At 42.7% G+C, this 27,807-nt stretch overlaps 2 protein-coding genes across 2 annotated transcripts in view; one reads left to right on the top strand and one right to left on the bottom strand.

Moving 5' to 3' along the window:
* Nucleotides 1–7,494, bottom strand: part of Polr3g (RNA polymerase III subunit G) — a 37,311-nt gene extending 29,817 nt beyond the window's left edge. The window contains exon 1 of the mRNA XM_005356536.3: nt 7,318–7,494. The gene's annotated coding sequence lies outside the window, so the exon portion shown is untranslated. The remainder of the gene's footprint in view (nt 1–7,317) is intronic.
* Nucleotides 7,495–7,594: 100 nt separating this feature from the next.
* Nucleotides 7,595–27,807, top strand: part of Mblac2 (metallo-beta-lactamase domain containing 2) — a 24,509-nt gene continuing 4,296 nt past the window's right edge. The window contains exon 1 of the mRNA XM_005356535.3: nt 7,595–8,410. Within this exon, the coding sequence (XP_005356592.1) occupies nt 7,957–8,410 (454 nt within the window). The 5' untranslated portion in view covers nt 7,595–7,956. The remainder of the gene's footprint in view (nt 8,411–27,807) is intronic.

The following is a 27,807-nucleotide window of genomic DNA, read 5'->3' as shown; positions in this document are numbered from 1 at the left end:
GCATGAATTTAAGATTACCAGTAGGTGTGTAATGTGTATACATATGTTTGCATACCTATATACCCGGGGTTGCATGAATTTAAGATTACCAGTAGCTGTGTAATATGTATACATATGTTCACATATATACCTGGGGTTGCATAAAATTTCTCAGGTAAACAGGAGTCAATGAGTGGCAGAAGTTTAAGGAGCCCTGCTCTAAAGCGTGAGAACTGGGTTGGCTCTCTATGTGGGATTCCACGGTGAACTGAGGTGAGAATGAAAATGCACACTCCTGCCACTCCCACGGCTGGTGCAATGGTGCCCGGGAGTGGTCTGACCTCTTAACCACAGAATACTGGAGGAACTTTCACTTCTGCATGCCTAACAGTCACCTTTCTCACGATCACGTGGCCAACAGTGTTTCGCACAGATGCTCTTCCAAACCAGGTCTCCTGTCAGGATGCCAAGACTACAAATGCTAGTCCTCTTGGCTCTGTGACATTAGTGATAAGGGAAGGCCTCCCAAAATAAACAAGGTGCTAGCTGCTTCTTCGTATTGTCTGAGTAAAATATAATAGCCTGGCTGAAACGCCTGGAAATCTAAACTTCTTTTATCGTGGGGCCAACATAAAAAGAATTCAACCCCAGCAGTCACTGTCTGATGACCTGGGGAGCCGAGACAGCTGGAGCAGTAATTTCTCAATAGTGCAAGTGACAGCAGCCTCATTCAGGTAAGCGCTGAAAATGCAAACTGTAGGTCCTACTGCAAAGAAAAAGCGAGGAGGAAGGAGAGGAGAGGAATGAGAGGGAGTGGTCCCAGCTCGAGGGGCTGGCTTCAGTGTGTGGCTGAAATGTGTATCTTTAGACGGCCTCAAGGTAGTTCTGATGCGTGTCAAAGGTTGTGAATCACAGAAACCCTCGATCAGGATTACTTGGTGTGAAGATTAGGCAAGAGTGGTCTGAAAATCTAACCAGATAACACAGAGGATATGCTGAGGACACTGGGAGGATGCTCCAGGGGATACCTGCTCAGCAGTCCAGTTAAAACACAGCTGCGCCTGTCCAGAAGCCCCACCTCTGAGGTCTGAAGTTATATTAATTACACTCAGTGACTTTAGTTCTCAAGCAGCAATAATGTAATAACTGTGACCTGCCACACATCTGGATCACAGGATGCCACAGACCAACCTGTTAATTCATTTACAGGAAATAAGCAGAATCAAATAACTGCAGCTTCTTAAAGGCTCTGCGGCTGTCAGAGTTAATGATTTCATATGTCTATGGCTGTAGTTACATGCAGAAAAATCAAATCAGCAGGGAAATACTGTTTCCTCTCTTTTGTGAATTGCTCAAGCAGTCTTGGACTTACTATAATGGCTGAAGCCGAGAACATTTTTAGAAACAATTTTACATTGCATGTTTTCGAAATTCATCATTATACATATGTTCTTTACTACTTGATATTTGCCTATGTCAGTGCCTGAACATTAAGAAATGATTATATAAGCCTGCTTCCATCGTTGCAGAGTTCAATTACCTTCCACAAGTCTATGCACATATACACAGGTGGGACAGGCAGCTTCGTTGACTCCCGTGTACCTACCAATCATTCTGTCTCAGGAGCTACCAATATGTGACTAATCACTTCTTCATGCTCTCCCAGTCCTGTGACGTGGGCTATTTAAAAACTCTTCCTTATGCATATTCTCTGAGAGTTACATGAGAAAAAAAAATACGATGCAACCATTGTGGAAATCAGTGTGGAGGTTTCTCAATAGAACTAAAAAGAACTGTCATACGCACCAATCATAGCCTCCTAGGCATACACCCAAAGGACGACCACAAAGATACCTGTACATGCCTATTCCACGTCTATTCACAGTAGCAAGAACACGGAACAAGACCAAATGTCCATCAACAGTCTAGCTGTCCATCCACAATGAATGTAATGAAGATGCATTCCATATGCACAACCATAAAGAAAAATAAAATTATAAAATTTGAGGGAAATGTATATTACTGGAATGTATATTACTTATATTACTTGAGGTAGCCCAGGATGGAAAAGACCAAAACTGTCTGTAGTCTGATGTGCAGATCCTGCCTTCTGACTTTCTGTTAATGTGTATTTGTGAGGCAGTAAGTAGTCAGAGGTCAGGAAACCACAAAGGGGCCCACGAGGAAGAAGAAAGGAAGCCTTGAGGGGGAGGCTGGGGCAGAAGAATACACGTGGAACAGAGGAAGGGGGAGAAGAGGCAGTGGAGAGTCTGGGGACGGGGAGCAGAAGATGAAGGACCAACCAAAACTCAGTATATATGAAAATACTATCAGGAAATGAGCTAATTAAAAATTTTAAACCCACATACGCAGAACTGTCACGGTTCTTTACATGTAATCAGCATCCAAACCTCCTCACCCACTACCCGAGTGGCTTTACAATTCTGTTCACATGGCATTGGAACGATGTGTCTCTTACATCTCCTTCCAGTTGTAAAGGTTTCCGTGTTCTGTTTTCCTTGCTACTTACTTCTGGAGAAGACAAGGTTGCTGTCCTGTAAAGCACTTGTCACCAGAACATGAAGGTACAAGCAAATGTTTGCGTTCTGATGCAGCTGGTCTTGAGCGGGGCCTAAGGACTTTCTACCACACATTCCCAGAGATGCCACTGCAGCTGAGCACAACTCAAAATTAGCAACAGCTTCCCGTATTCTGGGTGTGAAAGATCCCATACCTAAGTAGTTTAATGCATCACTCTGAGCACTGTTTCCAATGAGCAGGTAAATTAGAGGCTCACTCAAGATTTTGGACTGACTTTTGTTGCCAGCACATTTAGGAAATACTGTTTTTCTCATTATATCATAGCAATACACATTTAATCGCTCTCCTGGTGGCAGTCAGGAGAGTTAGTTACTATTGGTCTCTCTTGCTTAGTAGAGGGCGCTTATCACTTTCACCAAGTTGTCTAGATCTACTATTCCATTATAGATTACAAAATGCTGATATGCAATTTTTTAGAGGGCCGTCGACTTGAATGATACATGTTTTTTTTTATCATTTTTCCATTTTTGCTGATTGAAATTCTACTAGGAATTAATTTTTCTCATACACCAGTTACCTTAAAAAACAAAGTCCGTTCATGAAATTCATCTTAACACTGAAGTTCATTCCATCTGTCTGCTGTAGAAGAGGGGTAATCCATCCAAACGGCCTCATTGCAGTTGCTGAGTCACTCAAACATGCTGACTCTACAAAAAGCTGGTATTTCAAGTAAGGCAACCGCTGAGTAAGAGGTTCACAGTTTTACTCTATGGAATAGCTGGAGGGGCCCAACAGGCATGGCCAGTCGAGAATCTGTCTCTAATTAAAGAAAGAACAAGTCTAGGCAATGTTCACCAAGCCTGCCCGATCACAGGAATTAACTGGGAGACATAAAACAGGCTACTGGGGAACAACTGGTTCTCAACCTAATAAACCAGTATTTTTTGAGTTGGGCTCTGGAAACAGTTTGGAATATTCACTCCAAGAGAGTATCTCAGCTAACACAGTTTAATGGAATATCGCCCCCCCCCCAAATACACTTTGCAGACTCGACCTTCCTATCTTTATCATTATGCAATAATGCCGTCATTATGCAATAATCATAACACTAAATGTAACCTGTGGAAATTCAATCCTTGCTCTTGAGACACCTTCGTTACTAGACACACTGGCCACTATGCGCCGTTCTCTTCGGTTTGGCGATCCGCACATGGTACAGGTCCCACACACTTCCCCTGTAGCCAGGGGAAGCTCACAAGTGAGGTCTAGGCATCAGTCACTGAAATCCTTTACTTGGTTTATCTAATACATTGATCTTATTTTTTTTCCACCTGTCAGACATTTTCAGGGGAAAGTATGTTGTTCTGATGCCAGGAACTGAACTCAGGCTTCTCACACATGGCAATCATCCACTAAACTTCAGCCCTGGCCTTTTAATTTTTGTTAATTTACAGACATAATTTTTGAGGCAGACTGGACTTGAGCACTTTCTACATCCTGGCAGGTCTTGATTTTCTAATATTCCTGTTTCAGCTTCCAAACTTCTTGAATGAAGAGTTTTTGTTTTCTCTATTTCCCCATTATCCAAATCTGTTTAGAATGGCCCAATTTAACTCAGTAAATTCCTCAACGGGCACTGAACATTCTGGAAAGGTACTGAGCACTAAAGCTTCAGTCACCAAGTTCTTCCTTCAAAACATCCCTTCATTTAAAATATTCTGGCATCTATATTTACTAAAAGTGATATCTCTCTCTATCTCTCCAGGGTCTCACTCACTATGCAGCCCTGGCTAAACTAAGAATCACAGTAGATTAAATCTCCCATTTTATAGAAGAGTTCAAAGGTTATTTGATAGTCTCAATCAATTCATACCAAAGCAGGAGTAGTTCTCAGGAAATCCTTTCAATGTCCGATCTATATTTTATTTCTGGAAGCATTTGTCTAAACTAATTGATAATCATTTTAATCCCAGAGATGGAGAATCAATGAGGGAAATTAGTAACTGCCAAAAGTTCTGAATTCTCAGATTTCATTTTACATGTGTGTATGTGTACATGATTGTAGGTGCCTGTAGAGGTCAGATCGAAAGTCTACCCTAATTAACTCTAAATACAATCTTCTGGAAGAGTGTAAACTAATCTCTGCAGTTTGTCCTAGTGTAGCGAGCTGCATGGAGCCACATCTGATAATCAGCTCCTAATATTGACTAAGACCTGACTCCTATTATGGCTAAGGCCTGATCAGGCAATAAGTGTCAGCTGCTTGCATATGCGTGGACCTATGGGCAGTGCCCACCTGGCAATCCGGGGTTGCCGGCCTGTGCCTTTTTAAGGGCTGGGAGAGGTTTGCCCAGGGAGAGAGGGGAAGAGAAAGAGGAGAGAGAAATACAATTGTTAAAAAAAAAGGTCCTGAATAAACTGCTAGCAGGAAGAGCTCCGGGTGTCATGTCATCCTTGCGGGACGAGGCTGAACATGACATCCTAGGTCCAAACTGTCACGAGTTATGATTGTGACTTAAACATACTGTCCTTGGGCTGGAGAGATGGCTCAGTGGTTAAGAGCACTGGCTGCTCTTCTAGAGGTCCTGAGTTCAATTCCCAGCAACTACATGATGGCTCACACTTATCTGTAATGAAGTCTGGTGCCCTCTCCTGGCCTGCAGGCATACACGCAGGCAGAACACTACTCATAAAATAAATAGTTGAAAAAAAAAAGTACTGTCCTCATGTTGTACACGGCCTTACACATTCAGCTAGATGAATAAATGTCCAAGGGCAGGCAACAGAAACCAGGCCACAGTAACTCTGAAGGACTCACAACTTGCTCTAGTCAAGAATCTGACTCATTCTGCCCTGTGGCCCTGGCTGTTCCTCTGTACCCCTAGCAGAAGACTCCTAGCTCTACATTCCCTGTTCTTGTCCTTTAACTTCTGCTTTAGCTTGGGCCTTCAGCATCTCCCATCTGACCCTCCAACATAGGCTGCTGAAGTTCAGGTTCTGATTTTCAGTCCGCTTTCTAGTCATTTTAGGAGAAGGCAGATCTTTACAATCCTGATGTACCACCCTTTTCTTTCAACAGAGCTTAGGACACTTCTGCCTCTCACCAAGTAACTCTTGGTTCTTGTGTGTCTACCCAGGGAGGGTCTTCCATCAGCTACTGGAGTCTTCATTGAGAGCTCTCTGTGTCAAGTCATTCTCTGTGTTGGAAATACAGAGGGAATAAATAACACTCCTGCTCTAATGGCGTTCAGTCAAGTAGGGGAAACAGGCAAGATATAGCTTAGCCAGACCTTCAAGAGACTGGCAGGTGGTACGGAATAAAAGCAAGAAACAGGCCAGAAAGGCCAGTTGAAGAAGTCCTGCCTCATTCGGTAATACCCGTGTGTAAATCTAACAAAGATGAGAAGCAAAGTCATACTGAAAAGTAGAAAAAGAGAACCGCTGGGAACTGCAGCCTGGCATAAGCCAAATAATTATGGGCGAATTATTGCTGAGCTCATGGTCAAGTAATGGTATTGTACTATTTTACCTAGTGGCTTCCGTCTGCAGGGAAGCATCAAGTACAGGAGGCACTGTGCCTCTCTGCTGACAACGTCTTCTTTAAGGCTGCTGCAGTCACTCAACAGTCCCTCCTCGTAGCATCCGATTTCTGCGTCCACGTTGCCGTATATCACAAGTATTTGTATACCAATATTAGCTTCCTCTTTTCGAGACAGGATTTCTCAGTTGCTGTGGAGCCTGTCCTGGAAGTCACTCTGTAGACCAGGCTGGCCTTGAACTCACAGAGATCTGCCTGCCTCACCTGAGTGCTGGGATTAAAGGCGAGCACCACCACCGCCCAGCACTTCCTCAGATTCTTAAGAACTCAAATCAGACTTTATGAAATATAGCTTTCTGTTCATCACGCATCATTTAGTGCTAAGAATGGTTCCAATTGCATAACTGAATAACTTCTACTTAGATGAGATTAGCAAAATACTCAAAGGGGCAGCAACCTGCTCGCATTCCCACCCTGCTACATTCCCAGGAGTGTAGGAAGAACACACCCTCCCTCCAGGAAAGTGTATTAGGAGCTGCCACAGTAAGCATTTTCCTAATTATCCTTTATAATGTTGTCCCGTGGGTCTGTACTTTTTGAAGGTTCGTCAAATTCTCAAGGGAATTTCTGAACCCTAAATAAATGCAGCTAGCAGGGCTTGGGGGGGGGGGAGCACAAGGACTTCATGTTAAAAGTGCGGGCGATTTCAGTGGCCCGCAAGGCCACACCCAGTCATTATCCACTTTTCCTGTCGCCTCAAAGTGCTCCACCCTTCATTAGCTATGTTTTGCTATCTCTGCTCTCTTCAAAGAGCAAAACACCGCGCAAAACCTGACGGGGATTTAGAGCTGTTTAAAGAAGAATCCCTTCAACAACCCCTTGGCCCATTATCAAGGGTGCCAACAGTTAAGAAAACAGAAGCGGAGTGGTATGCCCTTAGCAGCAATCTGCCGACAAACCAGTGCCAAACGGGAGGATCACTTGATTTGCTAAATTCTTCTGTAGTATCCTCAAGAGCATAAACTCTTCTACTTCACTGAGAACACCCCCAAGAGGAGACTAGAGATCTGGCTACTAAGACGTTAAAGGGTTTGGAAGGCAGCAGTATGCTTTGGAGAGGTAAGGTTCCTCTCCCAAGTCACTCCAGAGGTTTGCTGAATTTGGGCTCGGGATGCCGGTCCACCACGTTCTCCACGTGCCCTCATCAACTCCTTTCTATCTCTTCACCTCCAGCCCAATCCCGGACAGCTTTCTATTACCTGCTCACTTAGTCTCGAGGCTTGGGCACGCTGTGCAGCCGAGGTGGCGGGGATGCGGGTGGTCGGGCCACTCAAGAACCATGGATTCCACTTCTCCAGCAGGGCGCACGGTGCTGCACACGCGGCCCCAGCGCTCTGCGAGCCCACTAGGAACCCCGCCCACTCCCGGTGAGGCCACACCCCCGGCACGGAGCTTTTTAGCCCTTGGCAGGCACCGTAGTCAGCCTCCAACTGGCTCAGCCTCGCTCTGAGCCCGGGCGGCGAGTGAGCTGCGCCCACTGCCCATGTGGGGGCGGTCCTGGCGCTTCCCACGCATCACCCCCAGCCTCTGCAGTAGAACCTCCGAGCTGGCCCGGGTTGCCCCGTGTCTCCGCCCCGCTGCAGCGGCCTGCGTTACTGCCTTGGTGCTGCGGCTGCAGAAGCTGCGGCAGCCTGGGCTGCAGCCTTTGCGCCCTGCGCACCGGACGATCGGGGGACAGCGTCGCCGCGTCCTATCCGCGCTCCCTTCCGCATCCCCGCCCCTCGCTCGCGCCTCCTCCGGGGCTGAGAGTGGTACGCGGCTCACTGCGGCAGCGCCGGGTCCGGGACTGCCCGTGGGAGGCACACCCACCTCTCCCGGCCGCACCCCTGCGCAGCAGCATGTCCGCGCTCGAGTGGTACGCCCACAAGTCTCTGGGCGATGGCATCTTCTGGATTCAAGAACGCTTCTACGAGTCAGGCAACCGCGCCAACATCTGGCTAGTGCGCGGCTCGGAGCAGGACGTGGTGATCGACACGGGCCTGGGGCTGCGCAGCCTCCCGGAGTACCTCTACTCCTCCGGCCTCTTGCAGGACTGCGGGGCTAAGGAGGATGCTGGGCGCCGGCCGCTGCTGGCCGTGGCCACCCACGTGCACTTCGATCACTCCGGCGGTCTCTACCAGTTCGACCAGGTGGCCGTGCACCGCGCCGAAGCCGAGGCCCTCGCTCGCGGGGACAACTTTGAGACCGTGACCTGGCTCTCTGACAGCGAGGTGGTGCGGGCCCCCAGCCCTGGCTGGAGGGCCAGGCAGTTCCGAGTGCAAGCAGTGCAACCCACCCTCATTCTGCAGGATGGTAATGGGCCCCCGCGGGCGCGCGCTGTCACCGAGGGAGGGATTTGGGGAGCGTGTGCAGCATGTTGCAGACCTCCGTGGGCACCTTGGCACTGTTGGGGTATAGTGCGGGAACAGTGTGTCTCACCCTTTGCTGCGTGAAAGCGCTGTGTAACTGTGTAGCAGTCTCTCTAAAAGCTGGTGTCATACCCAGTCAATTCCCTATGTCCGCTACAGTAGTAACACCGCAGAGACTTGTGATTGGGGATTTTCCTTTCCAAAACCACGGGTCGAACCTTTCCAGCTTTTGTAGCGGGTAGGCTTTTAAGGAATGGCACCTTGTGAAGGGTGTTACGCTCTGTGCTTTGAGAACTGCAGCTTCATTGGCGTGCTCATCAAGGACTGACTGCGGTCCCACCTGTAGGCTTAAAAAGCTAGAGAGCTGTGGTTATTTCCTCCATCCTTACCCTTCAGGTGGGGTTGTTTCCGAATTATTGCCCCCCAGGAAGAAAGAAAGGTTTGACAGTGAGCATGAACGTAGAAAAGTAGAATTATGACAAATATCTGGTCTGCATGAGAGCAAGGCCTAGGGAAGATCAATAAGGGAGTTGTTTGCGGTGGATCAAGCGTGTGTGCTAATGCAGGCTTCATTCTCTAGTGTTGTGAAATTGATAGGCCGGAGCAAAACAGAGTGGGCCCGAACCCCTTCTCTGCACGCAGGAACTGCGTAATTGGACTAATTAGTGACAACAGCCGTACGGGCTAAATTAATTTCTTATTTTCTTTTTAGAATTTATTTTTCAATTTTATCCACATAACACGTGTGAAGTGACCCCAGAGACCCCCCTGATTAAATGTCTTACCTGGCGTCCACTGAGCAGAATCATGATCAAAGCTGGGTCCTGAACCAAGACATAACACAGAAAAGCAAACAATACACATAAATCCAATGCATGAGATACATTATGATAATCGTGAGTAGATGATGGATGTCGGTGCTAATCATTTTACTCGCCGACACACTCCTCTGGAATAAAAACAAACCCAGTTGCATTCTAATGGTGCTTACTAAGAACTAAACATTATGTAAATAATAAAATATTTTACAGAAATGCATTTATCCCGCTGGATATAATATCTAATACTAAAAAGCATGAAATTCTATTCCCTTACACCCAACTAACAGGTCCCTTCATTAAAATTTTAAGTCTAAAGATTTCTTTTTTAAAAACTACTTTGGAGGGAAGTCTACTTAGACAGTTTGAGATTTAAGATATACATCTACTTTAGATAATTTTTTTTTTTTTTTTTTGGTTTTTCGAGACAGGGTTTCTCTGTAGCTTTGGAGCCTGTCCTGGAACTAGCTCTTGTAGACCAGGCTGGCCTCGAACTCACAGAGATCTGCCTGCCTCTGCCTCCCAAGTGCTGGGATTAAAGGCATGCGCCACCACCGCCCGGCTTAGATAATTTTTATTACCATATTTCTTTTTAAAAATTGATGGTTGCTTTGGTACAATTTCCAAGTACTTGATGGGTAGTCAAAGTGAATTCCGGCACCCAGCCTAAAAAATATTTCCTTTAGCCAAGTGTGGCAGCGCATAACCCCAGCACTTGAGAAACAAGGCAGAAGATCCTGTTCTACATAGTGAATTCAAAAAGAACGGTCAGTGGTGCAAGACTGTAATTTCAGCACTGAGGAGTCTGGGACAGGAGGTCAGGAGTTCAAATCCACCAAAAATTAAAAAATACCCTCTTTTTACACAGAGAAACTGTGTCTTGAAAAACCAAAAAGAAAAAAAATCCATTAATATTAAAATATATTAAATTATTTAAAAGAAAAATATTTTGTTTCCTTTTTATTATTGTGAGCAGTAGGAAATTGAGGGCAAAAGAGAGGTGGAGAACCAGTGAGATGGCTTGGTGGGTACAGACCCTTTCTGCCAGGCTGCCGACCCGAGTTTGATCCCTGGATCCCACATGGAAGAAGGAGAGAACCTGCTCCAGCAGCTGACGACCACATGCACAGCTTGACACATAAGCCCCCCCCCTCACACACACAGGTGCACGTGCGTGCACACACACACACACACACACACACGTTTGCAGTTTTCTCTCTAAGACTGTTGAGGAGCGACTGGCTGAACATCCTGCCTGTGACAAACTAGACTGGTCACACCCTGGGACTGTAACTGTGGTGGACTCCCAAATCCCAGTCGATGGTAAATGCTGACGTTTTTGGAGCTGGAAAAGCACTGTAAACTACTGGTGCGTGGTGCTTTGAGCCTTGTTTCAGGGCGACAGGACGGTGTTGTGGAAAGTTGCTTCTCATTAAGACATGGATGCCTTGCCCTCTCAAGTAGCATCTGATCTCTCATCTCAGGAATATCAATTTCCTGTCTTCTGAAGGATGTGGGCTGCTGACTGGGTATTAACACAGTCCAGATGTCTGGAAGGAGATGTAAGATAATTATATTAAAAATTCATATATATTTGCACATACACACATATGCAACTGTACCAGATCAGCTCTGGTTAGAACACATGTGCACAAAATCACTTATATTTCATTAAGTGAATTGATGCTTTGCTGTCAGGGAGAAGCATAAAGTGTTTCTAACCTGAAAGCTGCCGTCTAAGTGAAGGCCAGAGAGGAGAGCCATCTCATCCTGTACACTAGCAGAAGAGGAGAGTAGTAGATCTGAGATGTAGCCCAGGCCTTTTAAACTAGAACATATCACAGTCTCCTTTTCACAATATTCCGGTGATTCAGTTTCAGGTGACTTTTCCCTTTGTCCCTTTGTCCCCCTTATCCCTATCTAAACAGTTTGCTTAAAGATAAATTACCTCAGAGTCGTGATGCCAGGTAGACTTATGTCATTTATATAAATTAAAAACAAAAGCAGCATCTACCAGAAACAGGGTGAACATACCTGTAATTTGTTTCCCTCTGGGGACCTCCTGGAACTGTGGGTGTCTCTGTGACCACCAAGGCCATCAGAATCTCCATCTGGGAGAGATAAGACAGTTAGTTCTGTTTAACGTAACTCAGTAACTGACATTGGTTCAAACTTCAGAGGTCTGAAGTAGTTTATTTTAGGCATATTTAAGCACAACATAGTTTGTTAAGCTTCCAGGTGATAATTCAGTTCCATGTGCACAACAAAGCTTAAGAAATGACCACATCAAAACTCTTGTAAAGTAAAGTGACATGGGTTAACTGAGTAAACAGGTTCCAGAGAAACAAGCTCGTGATAAGGGTCTGGGGAGGAGAGTGTTGTAGATTGACTGAAACTAGCAAGATAAAGATTGGGGTTGGGGGGGGGGAGATCCAGTGTGGCCTGACCCCACAGGTAGCACAAAGGTCACCAGATTATTAACCGCAGCCATTCCAGCCTTCTGGGTGGCAAACAGGTTATACGTCCCTCTCAATAAAGGGACAACTGTTTAATGTTCCTGCGAGGACCTCCATGCCTCCTCCATCAAGAGACTGTGACTTGAAGTAAGAGCTACATTGGCCAAGGGTGGGAATCAGGTGTGACTGAGGGAACAGTTGTGTCTCAAGAGGCAGTTTAGTTCACATCCGTCCTGGGACCTCTGTAGGGATGGCGGGAACACTTACACGGGTGAAATAGGTTATGAGCCTTTAAGAGGTTCTTAAAACATAGAGCCCTTCTAAAAGGAATGCCTTCCTCCATTTGGTTAGTTTATTCTTCAAGGATAGGAAATAAATTGGTTTCTTAAATGGGGAGTACCCAGTACAGTTGAGCTCAGGGATTCAACATGGAGACAGGGAATGAGCGGGTGAGAGTACTCAGTGTACATTTTTCCTCAGTCAGAGGAGTGAGAGCTGAGCCTCCTATTCCCCCATTAAAGAACTAGAATCTGGAACATCTGGCTCCTTCAAAGACGGAAGGTGCCAGTTTGGAGACTAACTGCCATCCCTGGCCTGATCGCTCTACTGTCAAGCCTGCTTCCTGAGGCCCTAGCTAAGATTTTTGCTGGAGATCAGCTATGCTGATTAGAAACTGGATTTTGACCCTGTTTTGCTAATCCCAGTTGATGGTAAATCCTGCTGGTATTGGTGTGTGGTACTTTAAGCCATTGAAAGTGTGAAAAGAAAGCTGGACCAAATACTGTGAGTGTGAGAGGAAAGAAGCTTCTCACTAAGAGACGAGTGCCTCAAACAGAAGTAGAGCACAGAAGCAATCCAGACACATGCCGAAGAATCCGTAGTCTAAACTGTACATTCAGACAGAGAAACCCCACAGGGTTCCCAGGTCAGGGATCAACATCCAAGGCAAGCACATAGTAAAAAAATCAGAACATGGACATCAAGGAAGGCCCAACAGGTTTCTAGAAGTGTGCACAAGGGCCAAATAATGGAATAAGCCGTTTACAGCAGATATTTTGCTCTTGAGTCGTAATCATTCCTGTCTTAGAACTTTGCATCCATTCCACTATCAGTGAAGTGCTCACAAAAGCATTTCCTACATCTGTTACTTAGGAAACACACAGGGATATGCCCCTTACAAGGAAGAGATAAAGCTGACAGAGAGGCAGGCGCTGAATACAATAGCATAAATCTAATGGAAAGGAAGTCAAAGCCTCAGGATACTGGCGTGGATGAAGAGCGGATGCACTGATGATCACTCATGGGCAGAGACGGACCACAGTTCTTTTGGATGGCTGTGTGCTGAGAAGATGAGAAATGCGTGTGTGCCACAGTAGAGAATAAAAAGCTGAAGATGTAGAAATCAATCGGTAGTATAAATTTTAAATCAATAGAAATATATGCATGAAATTACTGGAATATATCAAATTGGTAATTTGAAAAAGGCAGTGCAGTTATTAGTTGAGACAACTATATTTCGTAGCACTAACTGTCAGAAGAAGGAGCTGAAGTTCCGTCAAGTGGTCACCTTGGAGAGGTACACTGGCAGTGGAGAATAGGGCAGGGAAATGACTCTTACATTTTAAGGTCCTAAACCTCTTATTTAACATATAGGTTTAACATATAGGTATATATATTTTTTGTATTAAAACCTGCAATTAGGAAAGAGTTGGGGGATGCTAAAATGGGAAAGGACATTGAGACATCAAGAGATGGGGAAAGGGGGTGGAAGGAGAGCAGAGAGGGGTTTCCCTGGTTCTCATAGAGGTTTCCATGAAACACCGTACCTGAGACTTTCGGCATGTGGGAAGCCTTCCTAAATCACGAGGCAGAGCAGATGATGCTCGGCACCAAGGCCTTGGCCGTGGTTGGTGTCTGCTCTGCCCAGTGGTTGTCTTCCTCTTGTTAAGACGTTTTGGAGATGGCCTAGGTATTACTAGAGTAGACGCCATTCTTTCATTGGTTCTTCTGAGCATAAGACTTCCCTCCCATTGCTGCCTTCTGTACGTTTGTTAAGTGATTTACATTTCAATTCAACTTGCATTGGCTAGTTTTATGTCACCTTGACACAAGCTAGAGTCATCATAGGTGGGGGGGACCTCAAGGGAGAAGGCTCCAAGGCCCTCTTCTGGTGTGCAGGCATACATGCAGACAGAATACTATATAGGTAATAAATAAATCTTTTAAAAAAATATTCTGTAAGGCAACAACTGTTATTATTCCCAGTTTGGAAGTGTACAAACTGGTTAGAAAACCTCTCCAAGTTGGAGCTAGGGAGACAGTTATAAGGGATCTAATATCTTTGCCCTAATTCTTCCCATTTCTTTTAATTTCTGTAAATTAATTTTATGATTAAAATACACAGAAATTGGTTTCATTGCGGCACTGAGGACTTTGCTCTTATTTGACGCCCATCACCCACAAACACACAGCACTCACAATCACACACATACAGACTCTGCCCTCCCCATCTCCACAAATCATGTTGAAATTGTCATTGAGATTGTGGTGAATCTGCATTAAACATATAGCAGCCACGAACCACATGTGACTGTCATAATACAAACTGAAACAAAAGAACAGATTAAACTTTTGGTTTTACTTGCACCTCATTTCAAGTAGTTCTGGGATTCAGGTCATGTGCCCCCCCCACCCCCCGGCTGTTTTCTCCACTGCAGAAGGCTGTGTTCATGTAACAGTGGGTGTTCGGTTTGCCTCGGTTTCTTTCTTATGCCCCTCCCCCACAAGCAATTCTCCTACCACTGAGCTACATCCCAGCTCCCTCTTGTTTGTGCCTTTTTTTGTTTTGTTTTCATTTTTGTATTTTGAGACAAGATCTCACTAACTTTTGCTGGCTGGCCTTAAACTAGGAAACGAGGCCAGCTTGGCAGTTGTGACATTCCTACCTCAGCCCTCTCCCTGGTGGCTGGGATCAAGCCGGTACCACTGGGCCTGCCCATGAGCATCTTACCACTGGGCCTGCCCGTGAGCATCTTTCTCTTCCCTGATGTTCTTTTGAATTTTTTAAAACAAGTTTTGAAAATCCTTTTTTTTTTCTTTCGAGACAGGGTTGCTCTGTGTTGCTTTGGAGCCTGTCCTGGAACTCGCTCTTGTAGACCAGGCTGGTCTCAAACTCACAGAGATCCGCCTGCCTCTGCCTCCCAAGTACTGGGATTAAAGGCGTGTGCCACCACTGCCTGGCTGATCATTCTTTATAGGATATAAAAATACAGTCTTTTCTTTCTTTCTCTCTCTCTCTCCCTCCCTCTCTCTCTCTCTCTCTCTCTCTCTTTCTTTCTTTCTTTCTTTCTTTCTTTCTTTCTTTCTTTCTTTGTTTTGGTGTGTGTGTGGGGTGTCACCTGATACCTTATAGCAGTATTTCTTGACTCTTTTGGGGTTTGAACGACCCTCTCACAGGGGTCGCATATCAGATATTTACATTACAGTTCATAACAGTACCAAAATTACAACTATGAAGTAGTAATGAAATGATTTTATGGTTGGGGTCAGCACAAGATGAGGAGCTGTATTGAAGGGTCGCAGCACTGGGAAGCCTGAGTGAGAACCCCCGCCTTCTAGTATCCCCCCCCCCCCTTCTCTTTCTCACAGTTCCCTGGCTTTTCCTTCAGGCACAGTGTAGGAGGCAGTAGGTCCTTGTGCTCACAGATAGCATCAGGGGAACCAGGGCTGCAAAACACACAGGGATGCAGCTTCAAAGAAAGGTGTAGAAGCTGCTTTCTGCCCAGCGGGGAAGGGATGTTGCCTGGTGACCTTTACACTTGCTGTGTTGCAGAGACCACAGCAGTCCTCCTCAGACCTTTATCTGGAGCTTTTTTGTCTCTGTCGGTGGCCCTGTCCTCAGACCCTTGTCTTGATCCCATTTCTTTAGTTAATCTATACAACCTGTCTTTGTGGAAAATGTCACTTGTACTTTACAGAGAGTTTTGACATAGTCATGTCTTAAGCTTTATTGTGTACATGGGAATTGAGTTCATTAAAACCAGAAAAAAAAATTCCAAATTGTGCTATGCTTAAATATGCCCAAAAGCCTAAAATAAATTACTTGGACTCTCAAAGTTTGAACCAGAACTGTCTACTGAGTTGTATTGAACCCACCTACCTTCTTGTTTTGTTTTGTCTTTTGTTTTTCAAGACAGTGTGTCACACTGTGGAGTTTTCAAGACAGTGTGTCACACTGTGGAGTTTTGGAGCCTGTCCTGGAACTCGCTTTGTAGACCAGGCAGGCCTCTGATTCATAGGCCTACCTCTGCCTCCCGAGTGCTGGAATTGAGGCGTGTGCCACCACTGCCTGGCTCCACCTACCTTCTTATCTCTGGCCGCTGTTTCTCTGCTGGCTGTGCTGGTCACAGAAACCCCACAGCATACGATTTCTCTGTATTAGATTGTACCACCTGTTAACAAAGATGGAATCTCTTCTCTGGTAATACTTGTGACTTTACTTCTACTTTCTTAATTAGTGCCCTGGCAGGGTCTTGGGTGTCAAGCTCCTGCCTTAGAAGGAAAGCTTTTAGTCATTATTATTGAGAGAAATACTGCCTGTAGGTGTTCCAAGGTACCTATTATCAAGCTAGGTGCCTCCCCTCCTGTGTCTGCTTTGCTGGAAGTTTGCTGAGGGTTTCATAAAATTTTTTGATGTGTTTTGAGATAATTTCATGCTTCCTCCTCCACCTCCTCCATCCCACCATTACCTCCTCCTCCTTGTTTTTAGGGACAATCTCAACGGAGCCCAAACTAGCTTAAATTTCTTGCTTAAATTTCTGTTGTCTCCTTCGTTATTGATTCTCACTGTTAATCCTGTGCCACATGCCCTGTCTAGACTTGCTCCCACGGTTTACTGTCTCTTCCACTTTGCTAACTGTTCCCCCTGTTGTGCAAATGCTATTGAGTTTCATGTAGTTTTATTTGTCAATTTGTACAGTTATTTCCTGAGCTAATGGAAGCCGTTTGAGAAGGTTCTTGCCTCTCTCTGCCTCTCTGTGTGTTTTGCTAGCAGTTTCACAGTTTCAGGTCTCCTATCAATGACCCATCCTTGACTGTGAATGATTTTTGTACAGAGTAAAAGACAGGACTCCATTTCTCATTGTTGGGAGTGCTGTGTTGGGGAATGGCCATTCTCTCTGAGTGTAGTGTGACCGTTAGCTGCCATGGAGCAGAGATTGCTGTGACCCTCCCTGGACTCTTACTCATAGTCTCTGCAGGGAAATAAGCGAAACAATACAATCATAGCTAGTTCTGTGGTGACGGTGAGGGGAGCACTCGTCTCTCTGCAAGCAGGGAGAGAGTCACCAGACCCCTAACCTAGGACTCTACCATCACACAGCCTTCCACTCCCGCGTTCACACAGACGGCTGCACGTAGTCTTGCAGAACGGGACCTACGGACGCAGTACTTGTGATAGCAACATCCAGGTTGGGTCAGACTTTACAGTGATGTAATGTCGTGAGTTACCCATGTTCCTATAAGTAAGTCCAGAAGCTGATTGATTCATCAGGTTGAGTTTGGATGGAAGTTTCTTTGGCCCATTGTCTCTGCTGTCTGAGGAATAACAAATGTTTGGTTATGTTTCTCCAGGAAATGTCACACAACATGTGAATATCCCATTTCCCAGCAGAGTTCATTGAAGAGACTTTTTTTCCCCAATGTGTATTTTTCACAAATGTGTTGAAAATTAGGTGGCTACAGTTACATTTATTATGTCTGGATATTCTACTTTTCTCCATTGATCTGACATCTATTTTGTGCCATTAAATGCTGATATTGCTTCTACAGTCCTGAGGTGTAACTTGAAACTACATATGGGATCTTGTCTTCCTGCTTAATATTGCTTTGGTTAGTCAGTCTTTTGTGCTTCAATATAAATTTTAGAATTGTTTTTGTAGTTATTTTGTAATTCCACTTGTATTTTAATGGTGATTGCATTAAATCTCTAGGTCATTCTTGGTAACACAGCCATCATCGTGACTCTTGCAGTTTAAGCTTGGGGGGTTCTAGTGGGTGTTATTATCCTGACAGAATCTAGACTCACCTTGGAGGTGGGCCTCTGGGCCTGTGGAGCATTATTTTGATTACATTACATTCATTGATGTGGGAGGGTCTGTCTTAATAGTGGGCAGGACCATTCCTTGGCTGAGGAATGCGGAGCTGTATAAGATGAAGAAAAAGCTGGTTAGCAGCAACAGCATTCTTTCATCTCTCTGTAGCATTTTTTCTCTCCTGCTAGCCAGCTCCCAAATAACAACACAGAGACTTAATATTGATTACAAAAGCTCAGCCTTAGCTTAGGCTTGTCCCACTAACTCTTATAAATTAAGTTAATCCATTTATTTTAATCTGCTTTCTGTCACATGGCTCATTACCTCACCTCTGTATTTCCTGTTTGGCTTCCTCCACATCTCCTCTGTCTCCTTCTTCCTAGTTTCCTCTCTGTCCCTGGAAGTCCAGCCTAGCCTCTTCCCTATTATTGATAGTTCAGCTTTTGTTACACCAGTCGCAGCGATACCTTTTTACACTGTACAAGTATCCCACAGCGTCTCTCTCTGCTTCTTGATTATGGGTGCTGTGTGCCCAGCTGCTCTGAGCTCCGGCTTCCTCTCAGTCCCTGCTGTGATAGGCTGTGCTTTGAACACTGAACCACGATGACCTTTTTTAAAGTTGCTTTTGTCAGGGTATTTTGCTAACAACATCAGAAAAAGGAACTCACATATGACCTTTTTTCTGTTTTCTAATGTCTAAGTTTTTTTTCTTCAGTTTCATTATAGAAGTCTTTAAACTTCTTTGTTAGGTTTATTTCTAAGTGTTTTACTTTTTAAATTATATGTTTTTTCTGATTTCTTTTTTCATAAGTATGTTATGTGATCTTTCTCATCAGTTTTGTATCCTGCTGCTTTGTTGAAAGTATTTGTTTCATATTAAATAATTCTTTGATGACTCAATATTGAGTGGACATCCTTGTCTGATTTTAGTGGAATTGCTTTGAGTTTCTCTCCATTTAATTTGATGTTGGCTGTTGGTTTGCTGTATATTGCCTTTATTATGTTTAGGAATGTTCCTTGTATCCCAGATCTCTCCAAGACCTTTATCATGAAGAGGTGTTGGAATTTGTCGAAGGCTTTTTTTTTTTTCAGCATCTAATGAGATGATCGTATGCTTTTTTTTTCCTATCAGTTTGTTTGTATGGTGGGTTACATTGACAGAATTTCGTATGTTGAACCATCCCTGCATCTGTGAGACAAAGCCAACTTGATCATTGTGGATGATGTTTCTGATGTGTTCTTGGATTCAGTTTGCCAGTATTTCATTGAGTAATTGTGACTCAATGTTCATGAGGGAGATTGGTCTGTAATTCTTTTTTGTTGTTGTTGTTATGTCTTTATATTGTTTGGGTATCAGGGTAACCGTAGCCTCATAAAAAGAGTTTGACAATATTCCTTCTGTTTCTATTGTGTGGAATAATTTGAGGAGTATTGGTATTAGCTCTTCTTTGAAATTCTGGTAGAATTCTGTGCTGAAACAATCTGGTTCTGGGCTTTTTTTTGGTTGAAAGGCTTTTGATGGCTGTTTCTATTTCTTTATGGGTTATAGATCTTTTTGATTTGTTTATCTGGTCTTGATTTAATTTTGGTAAGTGATATTTATCTAGAAAGTTGTCCATTTCCTTTAAGTTTTCCAATTTTTGGAGTACAGATTTTTGTAGTATGACCTAATGATTCTCTGGATTTCCTCTGTATCTGTTGTTACGTCCCCCTTTTCATTTCTGATTTTGTTTATTTGGATATTCTCTCTAAGCCTTTTGGTTAGTTTGGGTAAAGGTTTGTCAATCTTGTTGATTTTCTCAAAGAACCAACTCCTTGTCTCTTTGATTCTTTGTACTGTTTTCTTTGTTTCTGTTTTATTGATTTCAGCCCTCAATTTGATTATTTCCGCTGGCTATTCCTTCTGGATGAGTTTGCTTCTTTTTGTTCTAGATCTTTCAGCTTTTCTGTTAATTTGCTAGTGTGAGATTTTTCCAGCTTCTGTATGAAGGCATTTAGTGCTGTGAACTTTCCTCTTACCACTGTTTTCATTATGTCCCATAAGTTTGGGTATGTTGTGTGGTCATTTTCATTGAATTTTAGAAGTCTTTAATTCCTTCCTTCCTTCTTTCCTTCTTCCCTCCCCCTTCCTTCCTTCCTTCCTTCCTTCCTTCCTTCCTTCCTTCCTTTCTTTCTTTCTTTCTTTCTTTCTCCAAGGGTGATATGGTTGAGCATTGTTCAATTTCCATGTGTTTGTGGGCTTTCTGAGGTTAGTGTTGCTGTTGAATTCTAATTTTAAGCTGTGGTGCATCAGATAAGATACATGGCACTATTTTAATTTTTTTGTATCTGTTGAGGTTTGCTTTGTTACTGATTATGGGGTCAATATTTGAGAAGGTTCCATGTGGTGCTGAGAAGAAGGTATATTCTTTTGTGTTTGGGTGATATGTTCTATAGATGTCTGTTAAGTCCATTTGAATCATAACATCTGTTAATTCCCTTATATCTCTGTTAAGTTTCTGTTTGGTTGACCTGTCCAGTGGTGAGAGTGGGATGCTGAAGTCTCCCACTATTAGTGTGGGGATTTAATGTGTGATTTAAGCTTTAGTAATTTTTTTTACAAATGTGAGTGTCCTTGTATTCAGGGAATAGATGTTCAAAATTGAGATTTCCTCTTTATGGATTTTTCCTGTGATGCTTATGAACTGTCTTTCTTTCTTTCTTTTGATTAATTTTCGTGTTAAGCCTATTTTGTTAAATATTAGGATATAACTACAACAGCTTGTTTCTTAGGTCCATTTGATTGGAAATTTTCCCCCCAGCTCTTTACCATGAGGCCATGTCTGTCTTTGAGGGTGAGGTGTGTTTTTTGAATGCAACAGAAGGATGGATTCTGTTTTCATATCCAGTCTGTTAGCCTGTGTCTTTTTATAGGTGAGTTGAGTTCATTTATATTAAGGGATGTTAATGACCAGTGATTACTAGTTCCTGTTATTTTTGTTTTTGTTGTTGTTGGTGGCATTGTGTGTGTATGTGTTTCCCTTCTTTGGGATTTGCTGCTGTGAGATCATCTGTTGCCTGTGTTTTTGTGGGTACAGCTAACTTCTTTGGTGTAACACCCAATTCTGTGTTACCCCCTCGGTACAGTTTGCGCTCCACTGTACCACACGCAAGTTGGGCAAGGGCCTGGAGATTGAAAGAACACACAAAGAGAAAGGAGTTCAGCCGAATGCCCTTTATTCAACCTTGGGGAAATCCTTAAGTACTCAGCTGCCGCAGAAGGATTTCCACCCAGGCAGGTGGGAAATTACCATACCAAAGATGAAGTCGACAATGCCCTACAGCTAATCACCAGGCAGGGCAGAGGGGAAGCACAGGAACAAGCAGAATGCTTTAGTTAGCTGACCAGAAACTGTCCTCAAGATGCACCCCAGGAACAAGGGTAGACCCGGGCCCTACACCTTGGGTTGCAGTTTTCCATCTAATACTTTCTACAGCTCCTACAGGGCTGGATTTGTGGATAGATATTGTTTAAATCTGGTTTTGCCACAGAATATCTTGTTTTCTCCATCTATGGTGATTGAAAGTTTTGCTGAGTCTGGGATAGCATCTGTGGTCTCTTAGTGTCTGCATAACACCTGTCTAGGACCTTCTGGCTTTCATGGTTTCAATTGAGAAGTCAGGTGTTATTCTGGTAAGTCTACCTTTATATGTTACTTGGCCTTTTTCCTTTGCAACGCTTAATATTCTTTCTTTACTCTATATGTTTAGTGTTTTGATTATTATGTGGTTTGGGGACTTTTCTTTTTAGGCTCAGTCTGTTTGGTGTTCTGTAAGTTTGTTGTGCTTTCATAGGCTTGTCCTTCTTTAGGTTGGGAAACTGACTTTCCATGATTTTGTTGAATATATTTTCTGTGCCATTGAGTTGGAGTTCTCCTATCCCTTTTATTCTTAGCTTTGGTCTTTCCATGGGGTCCTAGATTTCCTGAATATTTTGTGTTAAGCTTTTGTTGGATTTAACATTTTCCTTGATGGAGAAATCTATTTCCTCTGTGGTGTCTTCAACACCTGAGATTCTTCCATGTCTTACATTCTGTTGATTATGCTTGCACCTGTTTGTTTACCCAGATTTTCCATTTCCAGACTTCCCTCAGTTTGTGTTTTCTTTATTGCCTCTATTTCAATTTTCAAGTCTTGAACTGTTTCCTTCATGTGTTTTTGATTGTGGTTTTCTTTACTCTCTTTAAGAGATTTGTTGATTTTTTTTTCCTTTTTTGTTTTTTTTTTCTTCCACTTCTTTAAGGGAATTTTTCATTTCCTCTCTAAGGGCCTCGATCATCTTCATAAAGTCATTTGTTTTTCAGGTCATTTTCTTCTTCATCTGTGTTGGGATGTTCAGGTCTTGCTGTTGTAGAGCCACTAGTGTCTGGTGGTGCTGTATTGCTCTTTTGTTGTTGAGTGTATTCTTCCCCTATTGTCTACCCATCTCTCCCTCTAGTGAGTCCAGGCAAAGCCTGTGTTTCAGGGATCTTTCTTCTCTTGGTGCAGTTGGTGGCTGTGGCTCCATTGATCACTCCTTCAGGAGCTTTCAGTACAGGTGGTGCAAGGTTCAGGTGGTCACTTCTTCTGGTGCAGGTGGGGCCAGGGCTCTGGTGATTGCTGATGTGGTGGGGTATCTCATACGGAGGATGGCACTGGATGGTGGCTGGGACACAGGTGCTCTTTCCCAGAGAAACTTCTTTTTTTTAATATTAATTTTTTAAATGAATGAATCCCAAGGGCACATGTTTTTATTTATTTGTTTATGATACATAGTGTTATGTCTGCATGTGTGCTTACTCAGCAGAAGAGGGGACAAGACCTCATTACAGATGATTTTTTGAGTCATTATGTGATTGCTGGGAATTGAACTCAGGACCTCTGGAAGAGCAGCCAGAAGCCAGTGCTCTTAACCTCTGAGCCATCTTTCCAGCCCCCAGAGAAACTTCTTAATATTGTTTCTGGAAGCCGCTGCTGTTGGTGCTTCTGGGCTTCTTACTCCTTCTCTCTCTGGCCCTTCTGGCCTTACTAGGGCCAGCGCCATGCTACCGCTCTCTGAGGCTTCCTAATATTCCCCCTTTCATCTGTAATTTTGAGGATTTAGGTCTTGTCTTTCTCTGTACTAACTTGGAAAGCAGTTAATTGATCTTGTTTATTTTGTTTTCAAAGAGCCAGTCCTTTTTTTTAATGGATTCGTTCTATTCTTTTGGTTTCTGTTTCATTAAATTTCTGCTCCAATCCTTTCTTTCCTTGCCATTACTGCTCTTGGGCTTGGCTTGCTCTTGTTCTTCAAGACCTGGATGTGCACTGATAAATGCTTGAGATCGCGCCTCTTCAGTGTAATCACTCCCATTTATTTGCTCTTTCCTCCTAGAACTTCCTTTGCTGTTATGCTTTAATTTTTGTTTGATTCTAAGATTTGACTTTTTATTTTTTTTATTTTATGTGTATGGATGTCTTATCCACATATGTGTCTGTGTAACCATATAGGGCCAGGAAAGGTCTTAGATATGCCCGGGGATTGGAGTTATATATGTTTATGAGCTTCCATGTGTGTGCTGGGAGTAGAACATGGGTCTTCGGGAAGAGCAGCTAGTGCTCTTAACTGCTGAGCCATTTCTCTGCCTCAATTTAGAATTAACCCCACTGATCATTTAAAAGCATGCTGTCCAGTCCACCCTCTGTTGGCATAGTCTCTGTCATTTCTCTTCTTACTGGTTTCTAGCTTTATTCAATTATAATTTGATAAGATGCACAAATTACTTATTTTTTTTAATTTGTAGACACACACATTATGCCTAAAATATGATTTATGCCAGAGAGGGTTTTATGGGCTGCTCAGAAGAATGTATGCAGAAAAGAAAAGAAAATTCTATAGTTGTTCATTTGACATTTAGTGTAGATCCTGACATTCCTTTAGTGGCTTTTAGTGTGGGCAACCTCTCTAAAGATAAGTGCTATATGAAGCTAACCCTTCCCTTTATTAGGACCCACTGTCCTTTTATGTCTGTTAGTGTTTGTTGTATAAATTCAGAGCCCCAATATATGATGCATATTTAGCCAAAATGATTCCATCTTCTTGATTAATTGTTCCCATCATTGATATGTACTGAACTGCTTTATCTCTTTGGATTAATTTTGGCTTGAGGGCTGTCTTACCCAAGAGTGGCTAGGCCAGCTTCTTTGCTGGGCACTTGCTACTCATCCTTTTCCTCTCATCTGTGTCTTTGCCAGTGAGGTGTGTTTCTTTTAGACAAAGTATAGTTCAATCGTGCTATTTAAATCCAAACAGCTAGTATAGTCCTTTAAATTGTAGAGCTAAAACATTTAGGGTTACTATATAGAGTTTTCTAATTTCTGTCTAGGATTACTATATAGAGTTTACTAATTCCTGTCATTTCATTGGTTGTTTTCTGGTTGATTTTGTTGTTGTTTGTTATTTTTTTTCCTCCCCATATCAGTTAAGGTTTGGGGGCTGAGTAATTTGGTTACGATTGATCCATTGCCTGTTTTGTTTTCCTGCATCTGTTACTGTCATTAATGTATTATTTCCTGTGTTGTGGTAATTAATCCTGTATTTCTTCTCTGTGATTTGAATTTGGATATATTCTGTAATGCTGACTGGGTGGTAATGAATGTCTTTACCTTGTAAAGGTCTTGAAACATCTTTATCTGTTTATCTTAAAAGATAACCTGGAATATAGCTTGCTTAGACATTATTTACCTTCAGACTTGAAATATATCATTCACATTTTCATGACTTCATTCTTTTGAGAGGTCTGATGTTATTCTGTGTTTGCTTTAGAATGTCAGTTGGTATCTTCTCTTATAGCGCTAATATTGTTTCTTGTTCTCTGGTTTTCGCATCTTGGCCATAATAGGCTGCAGAGGGTTCTTTAGTCATGGCTGCTTAGGATGCTAAATGTCCACTGTGCTTGGATATTCATGTATTTGAGGATTTTATGCTCTAAATCTCTGACCAGATTTTCTATGCCTTTAATGTATATCTTAGTTCCTCCTTCTCCCTAACTGAGTCTTAGGTTTGGTATCTTGATCATACCCCATGAAATTACAAAGTTTTAGAAGCCAAATAGCAAGACCACAATACCAGCAAAGCAGAAAACAATGTATAGCAGCTGCAGTTTGATGAGTTTTGAGTATTGGCGCCAGCCAGGTACAAGGGGAAGTGAACTGGGTCCACTGCCTTGTCACTCCTTTTGTTATTTTGATGCACTTCCTCCTTCTCTGGGAGGAAGCGAGTGGGTTTTCCTCCTCCTGAGTGTTCACCTTTGTCTGGTTTTGTGACCTTAGCTTCTAACAAGCTGTCTTAACTGGTAATTTCAGCTCCTCTCGTCCTGCCTTTAGACTTTCCCTTCCTTTCTTTCACCCTTCATTTTGGCAATGTGTCTTTTTTTTTTCAATTTTTGTTTTGATTTCCCTAGATAAGGTTATATTAATTTGTTGCATTTTTCAAAAATCAGTTTGTCCCTGACTTTTCTCTAATGATGTTTGTTTGCGATTTTATTTTTTATAAAAGCAAGATTTATTTTTTGCATTTTATGTGTATGAATGTTTCCTGCATTTCTACATGTGTACTACATGCCTAGTGCTGAAGAGGCCTATCAGCGCCCTTGGAACCAAAGTTACAGCCGCCACTGGGAACTCTCCCAGGTCCTTTGCGAGAGCAGCACTTCTCTTAATTGGTCTGAATTGAGTATATTCTTCAGTCTGCCTCCAGACCTTTGTCTTTTGAGACAGAATCTTTTCCTGAACTGGATGCTCACAAATTGGCTAGATTGGCTGGCTGGAAAACTCCAGGAACCTTCCTGCCTCCACTCATCCTGTGCTGTTACCAATGCCTGTAACCATACCCAGCTATCACATGGGTGCTGAGGACCCAACCTCCGCTCCTCATAATTTTGTGGCAGGCATTGTGACTAATTCAAATCCCCTGCCAGCTATTGCTTCTTTCTTAGTACACATTTGCGTTTGATTTGCCTTTATCTTCTTATGATAGCATCTTTAGAACCGAGCTCAATACTTAATAATTTATAAAGTAGGCATTTAAAGCAATTTTAAAAACTACTCTACCAGTTTCCACAAATTTGGCTATGTTCTGATTCCATCCAACTTACTTCAACCCAGGATACTTAATTCTTTCTGGTTTCATAAGCTGTGTAGAAGTGTGGTGGTTACATCTGTGGATATTTCCCATATTCATTTTTGCTATCTTCTTAATTTATTACTTACTATCTTTGATTATTTAAGATGCACCACTATAAATTTTCATTATTTCTAGTTAGGTTATTTCTTCTGTACTCTGATCAATTAGTTAAGTCTTAACTCTCGCTTGTTTTTGAATTATTCGGAGAGGGACTTTTAATTCTGTTGAAGTTAAAGATAAAGTTACTTGTTGATCTAAGTTGGTCTTTTAGAGATAGGTTTTCACTTTGTAGCTCAGGATGGCTTGGAAATCATTGTTTGCCAAGCTAACCTTGAGTTACGGCAGAACTCCTGCCTCATTTTCTCAAGTGCTGAGATTTTAGGTTGGACACATCACTCATGGCTGAATTTTTAGTTTTCCTATCATGTACTTTTAGTATTGGTTTTAGGTCAATATACATATATAATTTTTTTCTTTTAGTGTATTGACCTAATATAGCCTCATAAAATCTATTTCTTCACTTTGGTTATAGTTCCTAGACAAAAATTTATTTTTGTCTTGCATTAAGATAACCATGTTAGCTGGGCAGTGTATACCTTTAATTCCAGAATTTGGGAGGCAGATGCAAGTGGATCTGTAAGTTCAAGTCCAGCCTGGTCTACAAAGCAAGTTCCAGTACTGGCTTTGTAGCTACTGAGAGACCCTGTCTTGGGAAAGAAAAAAAAAAGACATTCTAATTCTGATATCATTAATGTTCATGTGGCATATTTTTTTTATGATCCATTGACTTTATAAGATCCTTTCTTAGCAACTTTGTACATCTTACTTTTAATCCACCTCTGATCACAGTTAGAGGGTTTTCCATTCATACGTAATGATACAGTTGGCTTTATGTTTGTTCTTTTCATGGTTGTATGTTATTTATTTTTAGTCTTCGTTCATTTATTTATTGTTTTTCTTAATTTTTATACCATTTAATTCCTTTGTTAACGTTTTAGTTCATTGTTTTCTGATGTTTTATTTGCACTAGAGATCACAGTAAGAATCTTTATAAGTAGATAATGATTTACTTTGGGTTAGTACTTGATTTAATCCATGTTAAACTACAGTTTTCCTTCCCCTGTATGCCTCCATTTCCCCGTCTGTCAGTCATTGTGAGGAATCCAAGAGTATACCCAATTTGGATGGTAGCAGGGAAGCCTGAAGAAGTTTAACTGGAGTGAGAGAAGGTTGGGGGGGGGGAGTTCCTGGGTGACAAACGAGGATGAACTTTCATTGTTCACAGAAATAGCATTACGCAGAGCATCTCCACGTGCACTTTTCCCTCAAGCCCCAGACCCCACAGGACAACATGAGAGGCAAAGTATGGTGCTTTTCACTCAAACCACATCCCAGACTGTGCCTCCAGGGTAGTGCTGCCACACCTGTGCTGGAGCAGAAGGTTCATGGTCCAGTGAGTTTGGAAAATTCTACAGCTGTGTTTATCGATATCTGCAATATTGTTGGCATGCTAATAGGTCTTTGAAGCTTACACAAAAGAAATGTGATTAATTTTCTTTAAAGCAAGAAACCTTAAAAATATTTGACCACAGGATAATCATTTTTAAAATTTTGTTTTAATAACTCGTAGAGGTAGCATCTGATATTAGTTATTTGGGCAATAGCTAATCTGTCAAATACTGGTCTATAAAACAACAGAAGTGAAATAAAGACCATTTATATAAGAGTTTGTTTTATCTTTTTAAATTATGTGTAGGTGTCTACATGTGGGTATGTTCATGCGAGCGCAGGTG

This window comes from Microtus ochrogaster, chromosome 19 (assembly GCF_000317375.1).
Source record: "Microtus ochrogaster isolate Prairie Vole_2 chromosome 19, MicOch1.0, whole genome shotgun sequence".
NCBI classification, from domain to species: Eukaryota; Metazoa; Chordata; class Mammalia; order Rodentia; family Cricetidae; genus Microtus; species Microtus ochrogaster.
This window is presented reverse-complemented; position numbering and strand designations above follow the sequence as displayed.